The sequence below is a fragment of the Nymphaea colorata genome, chromosome 7, assembly GCF_008831285.2.
Source record: "Nymphaea colorata isolate Beijing-Zhang1983 chromosome 7, ASM883128v2, whole genome shotgun sequence".
Classification (NCBI taxonomy): Eukaryota; Viridiplantae; Streptophyta; class Magnoliopsida; order Nymphaeales; family Nymphaeaceae; genus Nymphaea; species Nymphaea colorata.
In genome coordinates, this window is record NC_045144.1 from 4,972,286 (window position 1) to 4,991,941 (window position 19,656).

The 19,656-nt window shown below is 37.9% G+C and overlaps 1 protein-coding gene across 3 annotated transcripts; it reads right to left on the minus strand.

Moving 5' to 3' along the window:
* Positions 1 to 14,332: 14,332 nt before the first annotated feature.
* On the minus strand, positions 14,333 to 19,148 carry LOC116257831 (WAT1-related protein At1g09380-like). 3 transcript variants are annotated; one of them, XM_031634825.2, is made up of 7 exons: positions 18,961 to 19,148; positions 18,203 to 18,265; positions 17,725 to 17,841; positions 16,897 to 17,134; positions 16,633 to 16,791; positions 14,918 to 15,069; positions 14,333 to 14,702 (listed from the first exon to the last, which is right to left on the minus strand). In XM_031634825.2, the coding sequence occupies exons 1-7, from the start codon at positions 19,125 to 19,127 to the stop codon at positions 14,477 to 14,479; spliced, it is 1,122 nt and encodes a 373-aa protein (XP_031490685.2). In that variant the 5' UTR covers positions 19,128 to 19,148; the 3' UTR covers positions 14,333 to 14,476. The 3 variants fall into 3 exon arrangements, with proteins under 3 accessions (XP_031490685.2, XP_031490686.2, XP_031490687.2); XM_031634827.2 differs by having other exon boundaries at positions 14,579 to 14,753; XM_031634826.2 differs by lacking the exon at positions 18,203 to 18,265.
* Positions 19,149 to 19,656: the final 508 nt, after the last annotated feature.

A 19,656-nucleotide genomic window follows, 5' to 3' on the forward strand; every position in this document is an offset into this window, starting at 1 on the left:
TCACCCACTAGAGATTGGACAGTGCCACTACGTAAATGAAGAAACCAAAACACCGAAGAAGAATGAGAGGAACAACTATGGCAACACAGTAACTTCGTGTTTGGCCCTTCCTCATAACTATCCACAGCCACTGAGGCAAGAGATTGTTAGTGCCATTAACTCACATGACTGAAAGAGATTCCACATTCCATAAGCTGTACCTATTACTGGTGATTGATGTGAAAAAATGGTTTAAGTGAAACACGCATGTTCTATTCGTTCCACGTGTCAAAAAACTTCAAGCAAAAAATCGGCAACTTGGAGTTCAAATTAAGGTTGATAGTAAATACGAAGCATTGTGGACCTGCCTATTTATAGACACCTTCAATGCTTCCAAACCGAAGAAACCACCTCTTCATAAATACAGAAGAAAGAGAGAGAGATAAAGAGAAACTAGTTCTTATGAATTTGAGGAATTGAGTAGGAAAGGGGAGGAGGAGCACCATGGGCAAGATCATGAATAAGGCTGCCATGAAGATACCAGTGACTCTTGATGTCCTTCAAGGAGAAGTCGATCCAGAGATCGTAGCACGCGTTGTTTTGTCGTCACCGACCATGTTGTCGGTTCTTGATCTAGCCAGAATGAAGATCACGCAAATTTTCTGTCATCTCCAACAGATTCAACTTTCAAGCACTCTGCATGGATTCTCTAAAGGGTTTGATTCAAATGGGGTGTGTAGGTGCAAGATGCTGTGTGAAGCTACAAGGGATAGATGGATGCTCAGACGAGCCACCATTGTGGACGAATATCGAAGGCTATGCTGGTGGCTGTATCGACAGGGCTCATGGCCATTGACATTAGATTGTGCAGAGGTGGGAAATCAACTAGCATCATGTGTTCTAGGCATGGTATGAATTTGTGGTTCTTTTTTTCATATCACAAGTTTAAATCTTTTTATGCTATTGGTTGCAACACACGCCAAATTTGAAACAATGTTTTATAAGCTATCAACAAGTACTGCATTGCGTCCTTGAATTAAGGAAAAGAATAATTACTTTACTAAATTTTAGCAATATATGAAACTCTCCACGCCTTTTATTCTTGTGTCAAAGATGAGAAACTCTTTAAAACCATATCAAATCAATTTTGCATCTCTATCTCCTTTTTCATAAATGTGCGGTGTATGTATAATATGTTTTTGCATTCTAATTTATGTAATGATAAGTTGACATTAATATGCTTTCTGTGTTGGTGGAGCTATAGGTTGAATGCTATAATAAGAAGAGAAAGGAAAAGGGTAAGTTACACCTAGCGACAGCTACAGAGGAAGGCTGCATGGAAGCCATGTATGCTCTTGGAATTTTTCTCATACCAAAAAAAGGGCCATCAACAGCTGCAGGCATGGAATGGCTGGAGAGAGCCACTAAAGCCAGCGATGGCGGAGCTGCTGGCCTGGTCAAGAGCAGGAAGATGGCTTTGCAAATGATAAGGGACTTGTGGATTGCAGATGGACTCCTGCAGCCTCAATCATGGCACTGTGTGGATGATGAGTGTGGCATGTCGGCAAGAGGTAAAGCCTTGAAAGGTTGGTGGCACTTAAAAATTTTAGTGATGCAAACTGGGATACAATGAAATATATCAAAGATTGACCAGAAAATGATCAATTATTTTTGCATTAATACTGTTGATAATGAAAACCTGCCAACTGAACCGTCGTGCATGGTCCACCTGGGTAGATGACTTCTAATCCAGCTATATAACACTCCCGAGAAGATGCTTGCACCATCACTGACACTAGTGACTAAGAAATTTTTGGTAGAAAGGCACTATTAATAAATCCATGAATTGTGGGGCCAGTGTGGGCATCCGCTGTACCGACACTCATAGAGCTTTAACCTAAGTCACTAAATGCCTACAGATCGCTAGCCCACCCAAAAAAAAAAGGGATGTCAACGGATCAGGTTTAAATTGAATACATATCATGTATGCTTTCAATGCGAGTATTCACATTATTAGGATTTGGATTGAAATTCCAATATGAATAAAGAAAAATTTTAGAGTACCATATCCAGATCTGAGTTTACGATGTATGAATCTGGTGTTGAAATTCACAAGACTAAACCTGAATCTGATTTTTAAACAGAATCCAAAACCCAACCATATGTTTAAAGGACAAACGCGAGAGGTTATTGCGAGGTACGAAAGTACGAGTGTCACTAGGAACAGATTTCCATTACGGAAAAAATACTGCCAAATATTTCAGTAGAAAGATTATGGTTAAAAGCCAGAAAAACAACCGTGATAAACTATCATGGACAAATTGATACGGGTTCTTATTGAAATTTCACTTGAAAAATGGCTGAAGATTTCCGGCCAATGTTGACTAAAGTACAGGGGTAAGAACCGAAGAGCCCAAAATGAAAAATAACAGTAATTTTAGAAAGTTTTGCTAGCCGTCCATCGGCCTCATGCAGAGTGTCGGCACCGTCGGATCCGGTTTGGGACAAAACGGGTGAAAGCCAGAAAACTAGGGCAGGGATAAAACTAAAACTAAACCGCTGAGAACAGATGGTTTACAACTTTTGCACCAACCATATTGATATGATCTAAAGAAGGCTTTAATGAAATATGCATATTAAGTTAATTATTCTTTTGAGTCAAATAGTGTTTTCATAGCAATTGAAAAAACAATTACTTTTATAACATCAAAATTTTACTAGTACAAAAACTAATATTTTTTGGAAAAACAACTTCTATTAAGACTTCTTTTATGACTAATTAGTATTTACAGAAATGGTAGGATGTCCATATTTTGTTTAAATACATTTTAATAAAAAATTCAGCCGCCATATCACTTTCTCTCTCTTAATATATATATATATATATATATATATATATATATATATATATATAGAGAGAGAGAGAGAGAGAGAGAGAGGGAGAGAGAGAGAGAGAGAGAAACAAAGAGACAAAGAGAGAGATTAGTAGAAACTAGATGCTTAGGTCAGGGATAACCAGACCTTTTATTTTTTTGTTAAAAATGATTTTTATATAAAATATAAACATATTAATATATTTATAAAAACATGCTTTGATTTAAGTTGTTTTAGGAAAAATGTAGATTCTATTTGTCGTCAAAATGTTGATGTTATGAGGGCCATTCATTTTTTTCTTATTATAAGAACATACTTACAGCCTAACAAATGATCAACTTAACATATGTTTTGCATTAACCTATTTTTGAGATCATATCAGTGCAATTAAATTGCAAAAAAAAGACATAAACATCAAGATTAAAACACCTATTGTCTACAAATCTCTCTCTCTCTCTCTCAATTATCTTCAACAGGGATGTTCTCGTGCTAAGCAAAAAGACTGTTAAAAACTATTTTTACCAACTTCTTTCTGGTTCGCCAACTCGTAGCAGGATTCCCTCACAAGGTAACCTCTAGGCTCCCTACTGGGCTGATGGAGACTCGTCGCCATTGCTAAATTGCTAAAAAGGCTTGCAACACTCACATGGCAGTTGTAGAAATAACAATCCCTCTAGGCACCACATTGTTTAGACGGTTGCTTAGAAAGGAAAGGCTGTAGGTTTTCTTTTTTGTAAACTAACTCTAATTTGGTTTCGCCTACTGTCTTTCTATTTGGGGCATTAATTTTACTATATCCGTGTCACTCATCGGTTCCACCTTTCACTTTTAATCTTTTCTACGAGAACAATAAAAAAGTAACAACATACAGCATGGGTAATAACTATAGCACTGACAGTTTCAACACTTAGATGTTAAACTATGACATTTGTAAGTGACTGAGTTTGTAATGGAAAAGCTATTGCGATATAAAATGTTTCAGTTATACAATGGTAAAGTTTGTCTCAATAATTTACTTGTCACAGTAAATCTGAATTGAGGTATCTATGAATGTTTAAGACAAAGAAGATGGCTTCCCTGAATTTTTTGAAGTTCCTCATGTTCTACATTCATGTGGCAAATGCCAACACCTCCAAGAGAAAAACATTTAGGGGCCATTTCTATACCTGTAATGGGGTTTGTGTTTCAAACCCACTTTGAGGGCATTTAGACGACAGTTATGGCATGTTTCTTCACAATGGTTGGCGTGCATTTGTTGAGCATCATTCTTTACATTTCGGGGACTTTCTTGTTTTCTGATATGATGGTGATATGGAATTTGATGTTAAAATATTTGATAGAAGTGGATGTGAGAAAATTTGTTTCAAACCAATTCAAATGAATGACAAGAAATTCATCCCGTGTAATCCAAAGAAGAGTGTCTCTCAATCGGATGGTTATATGTGCGACCCTGAACTATCAAGAAGTGAATGTGCTGAGGAGGTTGCCCAGGACAGTTGTCGAAGGTCGAGGGAAAAATGTAATTCTTTCACGAATTTTGTAGTTAAGTTATAAGTTTAAAGTAATTAAAAGCTGTTAAACTTCTGCTTCATCTATATCTGTAATTTGAAACCATATGTTATTATATGTCATTTATGATACTGTAAAAAATCGCAAGGTACATTAAGAAAAAAGGATAAAACAAAGAAAGAAATGAAACGACAGAAGGGGAAGTGAAAGTGAACCATGTCAGAAGAAAGTTCCCCGTTCTAAGTAAGTGAAGCTTCATACCAGATTCGCCAAATTTCTACCAAATGGGAATCTGATTGGGATTTGGACTCATCCTGTCAGGTTCTCATACGTAGATTGAATGCTGATTAAACATTTATACCTATCCTATACACTTGTTGGATTTGATCTTGAACTAAACATTAAGGATGCCAGCATTTCCACCTCATTGTCAGTCGTATGGATAATTAAGATTTTACATGTTTGTAGTTCCAAATTATCTAATTGGATACTAACAAGAATGAACATTCTATTGCTGATTAGAGACTAACAAGAAACTATGTGACCGTAGCAACTGGTGGTTCACATGCACTTGCCAGATTGCTGATTGGAGACTAACAAGAATGAGCATTTTACTGCTGATTGGAGACTAACAAGAAACTATGTGACCGTAGCAACTGGTGGTTCCACATTAAAAAAGTCGGATGTTCAGAGAACAGAATTGTACTCCTGCCAACTTGAAAAAGGAGATGATTCCGCTCTTACACAAACTTGAAAGATTAACATCCCAACTTGTTTTTCTGTGCTGGATTATCTAGGAAAATGCAAGAATGTCTAATAAGCCAACGGATAATGAAGAAAACTAGAAATCAAGAAGATTCAAGTAGTACTTCTCATCCAGCTGCTAAGCACTGACAATTCTCATCTAATCTCCAAGGATTTAGCGCACATTCATATATGCAAATCCCAACAAAGCTGCTGAGTTTTTGTGATTACTCATGTCCTCTGTGCTAGAAGTAAATAAGTGCAGAAGTTCAGAGAACTTGTGGCAGCTACTTGGAGATTTTTAATGTCTATTTTGGATGGCCGCATTTCACAACCATCCATTTTTGAATCACCTGAAAATCCTATAAGCAAGTAAAGTTCCAGCATATTGCATGTAAGAATTAATCCTAATGAAATCAATCTGCATGTATATCTGAACTGAACTACATGATTAATTAATTTTAGTTAATAGAACATGTATCTATGAGAATTTATAGCTTACACATTGGCTTGCATATATGAGCTTTTCTTGATCCTGATTAGGATTTAGGCGTCAATCATTCATGCATAAGATCTGTTGCCATTATCATAATCATAATCACATAGACAATAATTTACTGTATAATGAAAATCATTCACTCCCAACTATCCTCCTCATCGATCGACAAGAACTTGTTTGATTATTAGTATTACACACAACTCGAATGAACCCAAGCAAATTGGCTCATCCATTCACCGGCAACGTTTACACTTCTAAACGTTTCTACGATGAAGTGTTTCACCATGGACAAGCTCATGTTAGTTCCATCTCTTAGAATTAAGTGCCACGGGAATGAGTCAGCCTACAGCAGTGTTGCTTCATGAACGTGTACTGATTTTATTTGCTAATACATATCAAGAGCTATTTTTTGGTTGAACAGAGTTGCAGCAGAGAGCCATGCTCTCTCGACTCAACCAACTTGAACACCAACTGAATTTTCCTTTTTTCCTTTGCACTTTGTCTCTCCTTCATCATGTGAAGCCAGAGACTCCTGAAGCATGCGTCCAAAAGAAGCTTTAGCAGGATCTCCAGATGACAATTGAGTAGGAAGCTCAGCAATAAGTTGCTCCATCTCTTTTCCTTTCCCTCACAACACGATGTACAGTCCCAAGATGATAAATCCAGCAGCAAGCACACTGAAACCACAATTAGATCGTACATTAAAAAGTTTGGTGGGTCATATCAGATGTTATCAGGTATGAATTGTTGCTCTAACTCCTGTTGTGGAGGAGCTCGTGGAAACGTGTGTAAGTGTGAGTGCGTGAAGGAGCTCATGGGTACGTGAGTTCCATCGGTTCCAAATCATGGGTAGGTAAAAAAAATGGAGAAATTGGTGAGAGTGAAAAGTGGAGACGTGAGGAGAACTTGTGAATGTGTGTGCGGTTCCCAAGATCATGGGTGATGGAGAAAATGGTGCGAGACTTGAGGGCTGAAATGAAGGAGATCATGAGAGTGACCAGCGGTTACTAAGTTGAGGGCTGAAATGGAGGAGATAATGGAATGACCAGCAGTTATTAGCGTGAGGATCAAGTTTTTGTTTTTCTATATATAGTTGTTAGAGAAAGTTGAATGAAGTACACCCAAAAGAAGAAAGAAATTTTTTTCCCTTAAACCACTTCCCTCTACTCGTGAAGTCCCCTCTCGTTCTTTACTCTCTCTCTCCTGTCGTTTCCTTACTCTCTCTCTCCCTTGCCATGTACTCTTTGCCTTGTCGCACTCTGCATCCCTCTCCTTGGTGTGTTGCAGCCTACAGTCACCTCTCCTCATTTTGCCGTTACCAAAAGGGAGGTGAATGAGTATGAATCAAGGGAGTGCGCCAACATTTGGTATCAGAGCTTCCAGGTTGTATGCCAAAGCTCCCTCGATTCAAGCCTATGTCGATCATCACAAACGAGGCAGTGCGGGAGACGAGGCAGCGCGGGAGATTGTCAGTGAGACGTTCCAGTATCCGCTGCTCATGACGACCAACTACACCAGCTGGGTGATTAGGGTCCAAGCCATGATAGAAGATCAAGGCGTCTGGAAGGCAATCGAGCCGACGGCCAGTGTGGCTGTCGACACAAGGAAGGACAAGAAGGCGAGGTCGCATCTTCTCCAAGCCCTCCCAGAGGATCTCCTAATGCAAGTGGCAAAGAAGGCGACGATGAAGGAGGTTTGGGATTGCCTCAAGACGAGATTCGTCGGGGCAGATCGCGTGAGGAATGCGCGCTTGCAAACCTTGAAGAGTGACTTTGATGCCATGAGAATGTAGGAAGGAGAGACGTTAGATCAGTATGCGGGCAGACTCACCAGCATGTCCGTCAAGTATGCCAACTTGGGGGGAACCCTGAGCGACGCCGCCTTGGTGAAGAAGCTGTTTGATACTATTCCAAATCGGTTTCTCAGCGTAATCGCCGGCATAGAGTAGTTTTGCGACCTCGACACTATGTTGTTTGAAGAGGCTGTGGGACGACTCAAGACCTACGAAGAACGCTCGCATCCCCGAGCATTTGGTACCGGTGGCAACGGTGATGCTCAACTACTTCTCACTCAGGCTGAGTGGGAGGCACGACAGAAGAGAAGCGGCGGCGACCCATCATTGACCCAAAAGGAGAGGACTCACGGGGAAGGAGCGTGTTTGCATCCCAAAATTTTATTGGTTTTGGAGTGATTCAAAAAAATTGAGTTTTGTTTGGAAATAAGAAAGAAAAGGGACTCGCCCGTCGGTATGAGGATCGACCGTTCCCGGCGCCTTTACCCGGGAAAATCAACCCAAGGGCTATGTTTATCATTGATGCATTTCGTTTTAACTTAAACATCTTTTTGATTCTATATGCGGTGTAGAAAATATTGAAAGTTTGATGTTTCAAACTTTTGAAAAGATTCTTGAAGAGTTGCTTGACAATGTGAAATGTTTTGAAGAAAAAGTGTAACTAGTAAATATCATTTGAAAAACTTGTGAAATCATTTTGAAATCACTTTAGTGTTACCACTTATCTAGAGCTCCATCCCATCTTGCTTAAGTTCTTTTGGAGAGGTGCTTGTGATCATAAGTGAATAAAGTGGGTGAGAATGCATGGATGCATTTATCCTATATGATTGAAAGAATATAAAACATTCCTACCACAACATTCATCTAAAGTCATTCCTACCACAACATACATCTAAGATTTCGTTGTTATAATTATTATATATAAGAAGGAAAAGTTTTTTTTTTTTGAAAAGGGATAGGGATTGTAGACCATCAAGCATGATTCCAATATTGGGTCATTACTTGGTTTGTGGTCTTAATGAAGTTGGTAAATGGAAAGTTCGTGAGAGGAGAATATTAAAAAGAATACAAGAGATAAAACACTCTTATGAAAAGATAGAGAGAGAAATAGAGAAAGACATGCATACATGTGTACATACCATCACATATACACATATATGAAAGCTTAAGAGAAAAAGATGTATTGATTTGAAGAGAAAGAGAGATTTTAAAGGAAAAGAAAATATCATATGTATATATGAGTATGAGAAACTTTATAAGAGAAGATATTTGTCTTGTAAAGATGAATAAATATTTGAAAGAAAAGAAACGGAACACATGTACATACGTATTCATGCACATATGAAAATTTATAAAATGGAAAGTGAAAGCAAGTAGAGAGTTAAATGAGAAAGGGAGGAAAAAAGGCATACAACGTAGAGGCAGTGATAGATTAACATCCCAACGGATCTTCCATGCAGATGCATCTCTCTCAGTAATGGCTGCAATGCATGTGCACTAGACGGCTGCAATCAGATTGAGTAATGCAGTGCTCGTATACGGGTGTGGGTAACTCTCTCTCATTTTCGCATGTCATTAGAGATCAATTTAATTAAACAATTATGTTAATTAATTCTATTCTTGTTAGAAGAAAAAGTGGAAGATAATTGATTTGGTGGATATGCTTAAGGGAGTAGTAATTTAGTACCTGGATGATGAACCATATGGCTATGCACAAAGTGCTGGCTGAGCCAAGAGCGAGCCCAGCGCTAGGTTGCCCAGCTCCGGTGACCCTGCATGCAGGCGCAGCAGGTGGGCATGAATGGACCAGAGCTGGAGTCCTGCGCCCTTGCAGAAGGTTAGTAGCGCAGCTCCAGCCATCCCTATGAAGGTCCCAATCACCTTCGCCTGGCATGCTCGGCTCCTCATTTGTAGATTCTCCAATGTGTTTCAAATCATGGCCCCATTCTGCTCAGAACACCATGCATAAACCAAAACTAAAACAAACTTCATATAAAGCATATGAAGGTTCAAATGTTTTACATTTGGATGCTTTTAGTATGTAACTGTTTCGTGAATCTGCCTAAAACAAATTGTTTTATTTACCAAACGAGCCCTGATAGTTCTACAATGTTATATTATAATCTCATATCACTTTATTTTTCAAAATTTTATCAATTTAAAACATTTCTCAATTGTTCTAAAAAATAGGAAATAATAAAAAACTTGTATCTTGGGGCAGAACATATGTAACCTAAGAATTTTTTTTCCAATTTTTCTGTTGTTGTTTTTTTTTTTTTTTATTTTGGGAGGTTGGATGAATGTGCTTAGCTTCGGACCAAGAAGCTGATCTGGGATCCTAGTTTTTATATGAGAACCATGATGGCATTTGTTTACTTCGAATTTCAGATAAGATCACTAAGAGGTTTTGGCCACACACCAAGGATCAGAGCTGGTAGGCAACCAGTCTTTGTACAAAGACAACCATAAGCCTAACAAGACATTGGGTTTGGAATAGTGCAACCAAACTCGGTGTTCGACACGTTACCAACTAAGGGGGGTTTGGCCTCGTTTATGGGCTCCCTTGTACCTATGCAACCCTGTCCACAGGGGAGTCTACCTCTCTGCTTCAGCCCAGAACTGGTTATGCAGCTCTGAGATTTATGGCTTTTACGGTCGCTTTACTTTTGATCATGATCACAGCAAGGCTTAGAACTCGTCGAATACAAGAATAAAATAAGACGTTAAAACTTGTTTACCCTCCTTAACTTTATTTGCATTTTCTTTTCATGCTTTCTGAATCATGCAGTCTCTGTATCAGCCACCACCATCTCTCTCTCTCTCTCTCTATCTATTTTCAGCCACTGCTACCTCTATCTGTCCTCCTCTACACCATGTGCTGCATCATCAAATGCTCTCTTCTACCTGTTTCAGAAAACCCACCAGCCAAGTTGGTTTTTTCTTCTTATTTAACTTTTAAAGAAAAGATTTAAAAAAAGTGGCTGTTCTCCAGCCAACTCGGAGAAAACCCGATCCCACAGTACAACAAGCCACTAGTACAAACCCAATCCCTATAATTTCCTTGTCGTTACTCCGAGAAATATTTATTAATAAAAAACCTAAATAACCCACAAAGGAATCGAATTATTTGGATTTTAGTGCCGTGTCAAGAAGCCTTAACAAGGGGGTGGGGGTGGAAAAGAAAATTTGAAAGGAAATTACTATATTGGTGAGACGAAAAAAAAATCAAGACAAAAAGAAAGAAAAAAAAAAAACGAAAGGAAAAACTTAGCTAGGTGTAGCAAAGTTGATGACTGAATAGAAAGGTGTGTTTTGGGAGATCGGCAGTGAACACTAGCATGGATTTTACATGTATCGGCTTACCTTTCTAAGAAGAAGGCAATAGGGCAAATAAAGGCAGAGCAAAAAATGTAGCGGTAAGTGATGAGCATGAGGAGGCTCATCCCTCGGTCTACTGCTAGCTTGTAGAGGACTTTCATTCCGGCCAACGCCACTTGCACCACCACCATGGCCACCGCCGGCATCGCCGCTTTCACTCCATTACTACAGCTTGTCAACTTTTCTTCCATTTACTAGTACTACTACAACTGGCTCTTCTTCTTCTTCTTCTTCTTCAAGGAAGAATTGGAAGATGGAAGGATTGCTTCAGCCTAAGTACAATACATATAGGCTTATAAGTGTTCTTCTAACTCCTAATTGGTTGATGCAGGTCCCTTTAATAGATGGCTCCATGGAACCAGATCTCCACTCCCAATTGCATTCTATATGCAACGACAGATTCAGTAAAGAATCGATCAAGTAGTGTTGTTAAAGTTTATTCATGTAATTGCTACATATTCTCTCATAAATTGATGGAAGACTGCAATCCAGTAGAATTGCTTTCGAGTGCTGAAATCTAACTTGTATAGGTAGGGGCGGAGTTAAGATTTTTTCATTACAGGAGCTAAACTATAGTTTCAAAATTTTAACAAGGGTTGAAATATATTTTTTCAATTTTTTTTTTTATATACATTGAACTGAATTGAAATTTACATATAAATTTTTGAATGCTTTAAAATTTGAATGGGCCAAGGCCCCTGCCTCTGCTCCTGTGAATATGCAACTAATAGTACGTAGAGACGGAAAAGTAAAAAAACATAGCATTTACGTTGTTGTAAAAATAAAAGCCGTGCGTGTTATTAACTTGTAAAGAGCATGATTTTTTGAGGGTTAGTAGGAAAAATATTTCATCCTATCTCCAGGCTTGACAACCGATCCACACTTCTTTGATCTCTGTAGGAAATCATTTACTTGCTTTCAGTACTACCTTAGATGATGCGCTCGCTATGTTTTAACTTGTATATTGGTGATCCTCTTTTTGTAGAAAAAGCAGTTGATTCCGTAGGAACTCGAAATGAAGACTAGCAGCCTACATAGCCCCTTCTCTGTCTGTCGCACTAACCCCTTCATGGATAGTGTGACTTTTTTAAAAACCCATTTGAACTATGACGAATTTATCAGTAGAAATTAATGAAGCAATGGTTAAAATATGAGACTGCTTCCAATTATACTCATATATGTATTATATACGTACATATGTATTTCTATAATTAAAGGCACTTGTTTCATTTGAGAAGTATTTCAGTCTTTTGAAAAAAAAACTTTATTTCCATATTTTCAACTTTATCTCCACCATTTCATCTACTTAGAATCAACGGGTTGTATCATTCTCATTAAATATGGTATATAAAGGCATAGTAACTACTTATTTTCAATAATAAACACATTTTTTATGTTAAGTTTTAGTTTTCAAAACACATCGATCACATCTTGATCATGCTTTATTGTTAAAGAATGACCTGAAAATTTGAGTTTGAAGTAGAGGGTTCCAAATCTAACTTTCCTCTTGTAAATCTGTTTTTTGTTTTTCAAAGAGCCAAATTGTCATTTTGTCACTTTTTTTAAGTTTTTACCAGAAGGTCTATTTTATCCTTTTTTTTTAAGTTTTTACCAGAAGGGCTAATAGCTGTTGGGTACTGTTTGACAAATACAAACAAAAACATATGGAAGAACAGCAGTAACAACAATCCTGTAAAGCAGGAATCTTTTTTTTAAAAACATATAAAAACTTTAAAATGAAGATAGAATGGAAGCACAATTAATTAGAACTTGACTGACTTTCCTCAACTTACTTAGAACTTTTAGGGCATAGTTAAGTAAATTGGTTCTCCCTTACTGTTATTTAGGGTTACAACCATGTAGGATCAATGACAACAAAATAAAAGATAAACAATACTATGTGACACATACATGACATCTCTGTATTGGCCAATGTACCGAATCAGTTTGGACTACAATTAATTTGATACAAATCGATCAATTCAAGCCACTTTTTACAACACTGCTAGAGATCAGCATCATTTTCAAGGCGGCCTCTCATTAATATTTGTCTAAGAAGGTATACATTATAAGCTGCCTCAGGGGTGTAACATAGCTGGTCGAACATGCAAGCAAACATATATAAGGTATGTTGCATTTCAATTCCTGTGGGTACTATTCTCCTAAACTGTTAAAAGGTAGAATCATGACACTCAAATTGAAGGGTGTACCATACACACCTAGGTCGTAACACAGAACAAAACCCCAGAGGCAAGGAAAATGAGAAAGGGAAGGAAGGGGGGGGGGGGGGTGGTGGTGGTGGTGGATTTGGTTCTTCTTTAAGCAGTGGGTTGTTAACCTCATGCTCATTTGAAGAAAGTATGGTATGTGTTACAAACTTAAAACGAATCTGAAGAGCTTAATTTGACACTTTTTCACAAAGTATCAAAGAACCACTTTGCAATGGATAGCTAATTTACAGTCACAACCATCAAATGGGAGACAGCGATTCCTGCATAATTAAAGGGCCATCATAATGCTGAACATAAGAACATAATCTAATTTTATGCTTTGTCATGACCCTGCATTCAATTTATGCTATTTTATTTGTTCCAAATAATTAAACAATAACAATGGAAAATATTTTACATCATGACATGTGGCGACCGGTAAATTGAACTTGTCATCAATTTGATTCGAATCGGCCTATTCAAGCAGATTTTCGAGCCCTGTGGAAGATTATCATTCCTTTTTCGTGGTGATTGGTTGGTTCCTGATCCTATCCTCCACTGATAGCTACGTGAACCATTCTTTTCTATTTAATTTAAACGCACAGGTACTCTTGACAGGAATAAACCCCTGGAAACACGTCCCTAATAAAGAATATGATGCTTGAAGAACCCAACTATAAAGTAAGCATCAAACAATAAACTCCCATTATTCAAATGCCTTAGGTCACATCCATATAGCCAAAATTGAAAAAAAAATGCTAAAATTAAAATAACCCATACTATGCAAAGCATCTAGTGTGGGTGTGTGTATGTTTACACACACAGACACACACACACACACACGAGACCACTTGGGTAAGCGACAAAAACCAGACCCATTAAAACTAATTATTAAAGTTTTTTTTTCAATCTAACCTTATGGATATGATCTTAGTGATTTTGAGAAAACAGTATATTAAATTTTTTAGTCACTTTTTTACTTTAATAATGGTTTTTCAATAATCTAAAAATGAATTTTGATATTAGAAAGTTCAATATTTTGACAAAAGTAACTTGAATTGAAGCATAATTTACATTAAATTAGTGTTTACAAACACATTATTTGGTTCACATTTTGTTTAAAACACTTTTTAACACAAATTTAAGAAGTCTGCTTGTTGTCCTTACCCATTTTGTCGGATATTATATATATATATTCGAAGGATCAGTTTCAACAGTAAAACCTCAGAAACGGAAAATCCAAACCAGTGTATATGCTCATTTGCTCTTCGAAATGTGGTCAATCGATTCAGATTCAATATCCAGTGACATCCTTGGACATGGACAGACTAGATTTCTCTGTGTGCATATATGTGATTGCAAACAAGATATTGGCTCATTTATAACCCTTGTTTAGCATCACTTTCCTTACATGCTAGTGCTTAATGCAGGACTCTTCTTAAGTGCATGGAAAAACTGGCTGTGAGAGCTGCATGCTCCTGACTCAATTAGCTACAACTGAACACTGTCTATCTGATCTTCTTTTATGCTGTGCTCTGGCACTTGATTTGCACCAATGCCTGCACCTGCCGGGTTCGAGTGCAACCCATCTGAATCCAGTTTAGTTGCTTCTCCAGCAGATCTGTGTGCCTGAAGCTGGACAAGTTCCTTCACCTCTTTCCCTTTGCCCCACAGCACAGTGTACAGTCCCAAGATGATCAATCCAGCACCAACCACACTGAAACCACAAGGTGTTTCTGCTTACTGTATATCGTTTCAAATTTCCATTCTGCATCTTTGTAACTTTATGTTATTGGAATGTTCCATATATTATATATAACTGGAAACAAATAATATAATATATAAATGTACATTATATATACTGTCTTGGTAATGAATAAGAAAGTTTCATTTTATTTCCAACCTTTAAGGGTGTTTTGAGTGCTATTTTACCTTCCTAGATGAAGAGCCTCATCAAGAAATATGGACCCAAAAAAGGCAACAATGACAAGGGACAAGGGGTTGAAAGCTGAGACAAACAGTGGTCCTCTCATCTGAATAGCCCATGACATGAGAGCCACAACCAAACCTGATACCAGTATGCCCTGCAAGCTCATAGAAAAAAGAAAAAGAAAATGTCACCAATCCTTACACATGCAACATCTAGTGACCACTTTGGACAATCTTAATAATCATAAAGTTCCAGAACATGTGTATATATATATATATATATAACCGTACTCAATCAACTGGTATCATGGAACGCACCATTTGAGACTGTTTTTAGCACCATAAAATATAAAAAAATCACCCAACATAGCGGTTGGTCGGTTATGTGTGTGTGTGTGTGTGTATATATATATATATATATATATATATATATATATATATATATATATATATATATATATATATATATATACAGAGAGAGAGAGAGAGAAAGACTCGTATATAAGATTTGATGGTTGATTTTATAAAAATAGTTAGGTAGCGATTAAGATACAAAAATTGAAATACATTTGTATTTTCAAGGGACTGAAATACCCCTCAAAGGAGGAAACAAATGAGTTTCCTTAATAAAGACCCATTGCTTCATACGAGGGGTATTTCAGTTCCTTGAAAATAAAATAAAATTTCAATATTTTTCATATATATCTTCAAGAAAATAACATCAGTAAAGCTAGAATTTTATTTCTTTATGTGAAGTTTGAATATAAGAAAATGGAATATTAATTCCCAATTCTGAAAAACTTAAAATATATATTCTCATATTATCAGATATGGGAACTGAAAAATATGAGAAGTCATGTTAACTGCAATGAATCAAGCACTGAAATTTGTTCAAGTGGTTCACATGTTGTGATTAGGAGTGGGCATTCAGCCGGGCCAGCCAGAAAAAAATTGCAAAATCCTAGCCTGTTCCGGGCCAATGAAATATCGAGCCACGGGCTTGAGTTTATGCCCGAGGCCCAGCCAGCCTGCTGAGCTGCACTTTTTTGGGCCTGGCTGGTTCATAGTTGGACAATTCACTTCAAATTTGAAAATTTCATAAGAAACTATGAACATAACTAATAAATGGATGTGACTACTGTTTAGGATCTTTCTTACCACATTTGAATCCAATAACATGAAATGCAGATATAATTTTGTATTGTATTTTTTTTTATATTCAAATCTGAGTCCGATTTAGAGTCGAATTAATTGCGTTGGGATTTCAAATCTGCTGCAAATCAATCAAAGAAAATGCATTTCAAGGAAACTAGTTGTTAAAATCAATTTCAGAATATTTTGGCGATTTCTATGAGCAAAGTCTTGGAGGGCATACGTGAGGCCAAATCATCTGAGTATCCAATATGATTTCTTGTTAATTTAGAAGACTCAAAAATTTGAGGTCGTTGAACTTCGAGCCCTTCCTCATCCAGCTTCTGGTTTTCTGAAAATTTGAACAACAAGTACTTTAAAAATAGCTCCCAGCAAATTTTTATATCTTTGGGCTGTGGGTCAGATGAATAGATTCGAAGTTTCTGTGAGTAGCGGATTTATTCCAACTTCATGGTTCAAAAAACTAAGCAAATATATCAACATTATCACTCCAATCCACTAATCAGAACATGTGATCCACCTAATCAATCTTATATATATATATAGACGCAATTGAAACCATGTACCGTGTAGATGATCGTCAAAAGGTTAACATCCCAACGAAGCTCCCATGCAGATGGATCCCAATCTGTGATAGCAGCAACACATGTAGATTGAATGGCTGCAAACAGGTTCAAGAGGGCTGAGCTCGAGTAAGGGTGCGGATATCTCTTGCTCATCTTAGCCTGCGTACAAAACCTATCACATAAATTGAGAAAGGAAAACACAAGAAATGGAAATTGGTAAAAGGACACATAGTTTTAGGATGCAATAGTGATAAAGCTAATCACCTGGATTATAAGCCATGTAGCATAGCTCAATGTGTTTGCCATGGCCAGCATTGAGCCCAGTACTTGGTTGCCGGACTGATGTTGGTTGGGGTGATGGTGCGGTAGGTGGGTGTGGAATGACCACAGCTGGAGCTTTGCACCATGATAGAAGGTCAGTAGCATGGCTCCACACACGCCTACTGCTGTCCCCAATACCTTAGACTGGCTTCTTGAAGACCTAATCTCCAGCCTCTCTAATCTGCCCGACAGATCAATTTTCACTAATTAATCTTAATAATTTAAAATCTTCTATTTTTCTCTTTCTCTCTCTCTCTCCCTCTCATCAAATGATCGGAACAAATAATTTAATAATTTGTGACTTGTTTTCTAACTTTCAATGGAAAGAAGAGGAGTACCCAAAGAGTCCAACACCCCTCTCCTTTTCCCGTGCCTTTGGGATACCTAGTTTGGGACTTAGGTGGGGAGTAATATACCTATTCAATAAGGTGTGGTGAATCCATCATTTACAATGAGATGAATAGTACCCATGGAAATTGAACTGACGACAACTTGGTAACTTTTGGTGGAAGCTTGTCATCTACTTCGGCAATTGTATTTTCATTGTTATTGATTAACCTCTCTCTCCCTCTTGTCTGACAAACAGGTCAAACTTCATCAATAAGTTCAAAATATTCGAAAATCTCTTTCTCCTTCACACACATCTCTCACACACATCTATCAACAAGTTAAGTTTCACTAGTCTTCAATTTAAAATACATGAACAATATCTCTCTCTCTCTCTCTCTCGATCTCTAGCTCTCTTATCATGCACAGGAAAAGTGAAGTTACCGGAACATGATGGCCAAAATGAATGTGAAAGCAGGGAGGAGGTTGGTCATTGCAACGGCCAATGTAGCTGAAGTCATTTTCAAAGCGGCAATGTAGAGATTTTGGTTGAGCGATGCCCTGAGGAGCAATTGCAAGCGTCAGCTATATATATGTATATATATATATATATCAACAATTTCCTTTTTTCTCTCAAACTTAGGTTGGGTTTCATGACTCCGATCTTAAATTGAGGCTGCATAAGAAAATGTGTTTTCGCAAATTTTCAGTTTAAACAAATTGAGGATCTCAATAACATGGATTTTGGTTTTTAAATCTATGCTATATGTTAAAAACTATGGATTTAAGGTCGGATTGTTGATGGGAAGAGTCTGACCTTAAGTCCATGGATTTGAGATCCATGGTGAAACAAACACAACCTTAGTAAAAAATATTGGTTAGACATAATAGGCACATTACCCCCACACACACACATACCCACCCAAAAGTTGCACAACAGAAGGCCTGGCCAAGTATAAAACATGTAAGCCTTGTCCGGGTCTTCCTGAATGCATCAATCATATACCAACAATTACAATTCCATGTCAATATTCATGCGCATAATAGAAAAAAGAGGGCCTTCAATCAAAATGCTCCTACATCTCCACACCCAGATAACATTCCAAATAAAGATCATAAAACATTCATGTGTTTGTTATACCTAGTGTGGTCTAAGGAGTAGTGGAGCAAAAAAAAAATTGTGCTGAGGGCCACTAACCAAAAGCTTTCCTACCTTGAGGATAACCTTCAAATATTTGAAGGCCTTTCTATGAAAATAAAGAAATTTTGTGATGTTGGTGTGGGTAGTTGCCCACACCTGCGAATACTTAGCTCCGCCACGGTAGTCTAACTAGTACTTGAGCGGACTTGGAGTGGTGCTTCTTAAATGCTAACGAAGATCAGGCATATTGGTGTTCAATTCCAGAACTATTTCAACTCAAGAGTCTGATTGGAGTCCCCATCTGAAATGGGCAGAATTCTCCTTGGCACAATAATAACTGACCGATTCCCAAAATTGTATGAAAATCTACAAAGTCGCTCTTTGAAACGCTAACAATTGCATGCACATCAGCTTACAAGTGGTGCACCAGATAAACGGTTTAAATTCCAAAGTATATATACATATATAATGTACCAGATGATCCTCCTCCTCTAGACTTGCAGATCTGTGCATTACTCTAGAATAGATAGCAAGCATACCTCTCCAAGAAGAAGGCAAGAGGGCAGAGGAAGGCAGCTCCGAACATGTACCGGTAAGCTACAAGGACGCGAAGGCTCATTCGACCTCCATCTGCGGAAAGCTTGTAGAGGATGTTCATTCCTGCAACTATTACATGCACTACCACCATGTACAGCACTGCCTTCATCCCCTCCCTCCTATCCCTTCCACTTACCTCCATTAATGCCTACCACCGTCACTGCTGATCTCCCTCTCTAAATCTACCAAGATTTTGCCCCTTGTTTGCCTAAGTCCATGAGAGAACTTCACATTGACGTGAGGAATGGCCCTTTTTCTATTATTCAAGGGGCCACCGGCCCACCAGTACTACTCCTAGCCTGACACTTCTCCATTAGACATTCTGCAGATTGAAAAGGGAATTCCATTAGACATTCTGCAGATTGAAAAGGGAAACCCAACAAGCTGAATTTTTCTTTTGTTACATATACTCTGCTGCATGTGGGCCGTAGCCAGATAAGATTTCGCCAAATGTAGAGTCTGTCTGTTTGTGGGCTTTCAGTCCGTTCAGCACCTAATTCGATTCTTTCCAAAGTGCTCTCTGAGTGTATACCCGTCTCTGCCGTTGACTTTGTTTTGCTCGATTTCACAGACGGCTGGAAAACTTTGGTAAAAAGAGAAGTAAACTCGGTGAAGAAAAATGGCATGCGTCGATGTGC

Coding starts and splice junctions, on each gene's coding strand:
- LOC116257831 (XM_031634825.2), bottom strand. CDS start 19,127: ATGAAGGCAGTGCTGTACATGGTGGTAGTGCATGTAATAGTTGCAGGA. Junction 18,266..18,960: donor CTTGCCTTCTTCTTGGAGAG/GTATGCTTGCTA, acceptor TGATGCATTCAG/GAAGACCCGGACAAGGCTTA. Junction 17,135..17,724: donor ATTTTGGCCATCATGTTCCG/GTAACTTCACTT, acceptor TCTGTCGGGCAG/ATTAGAGAGGCTGGAGATTA.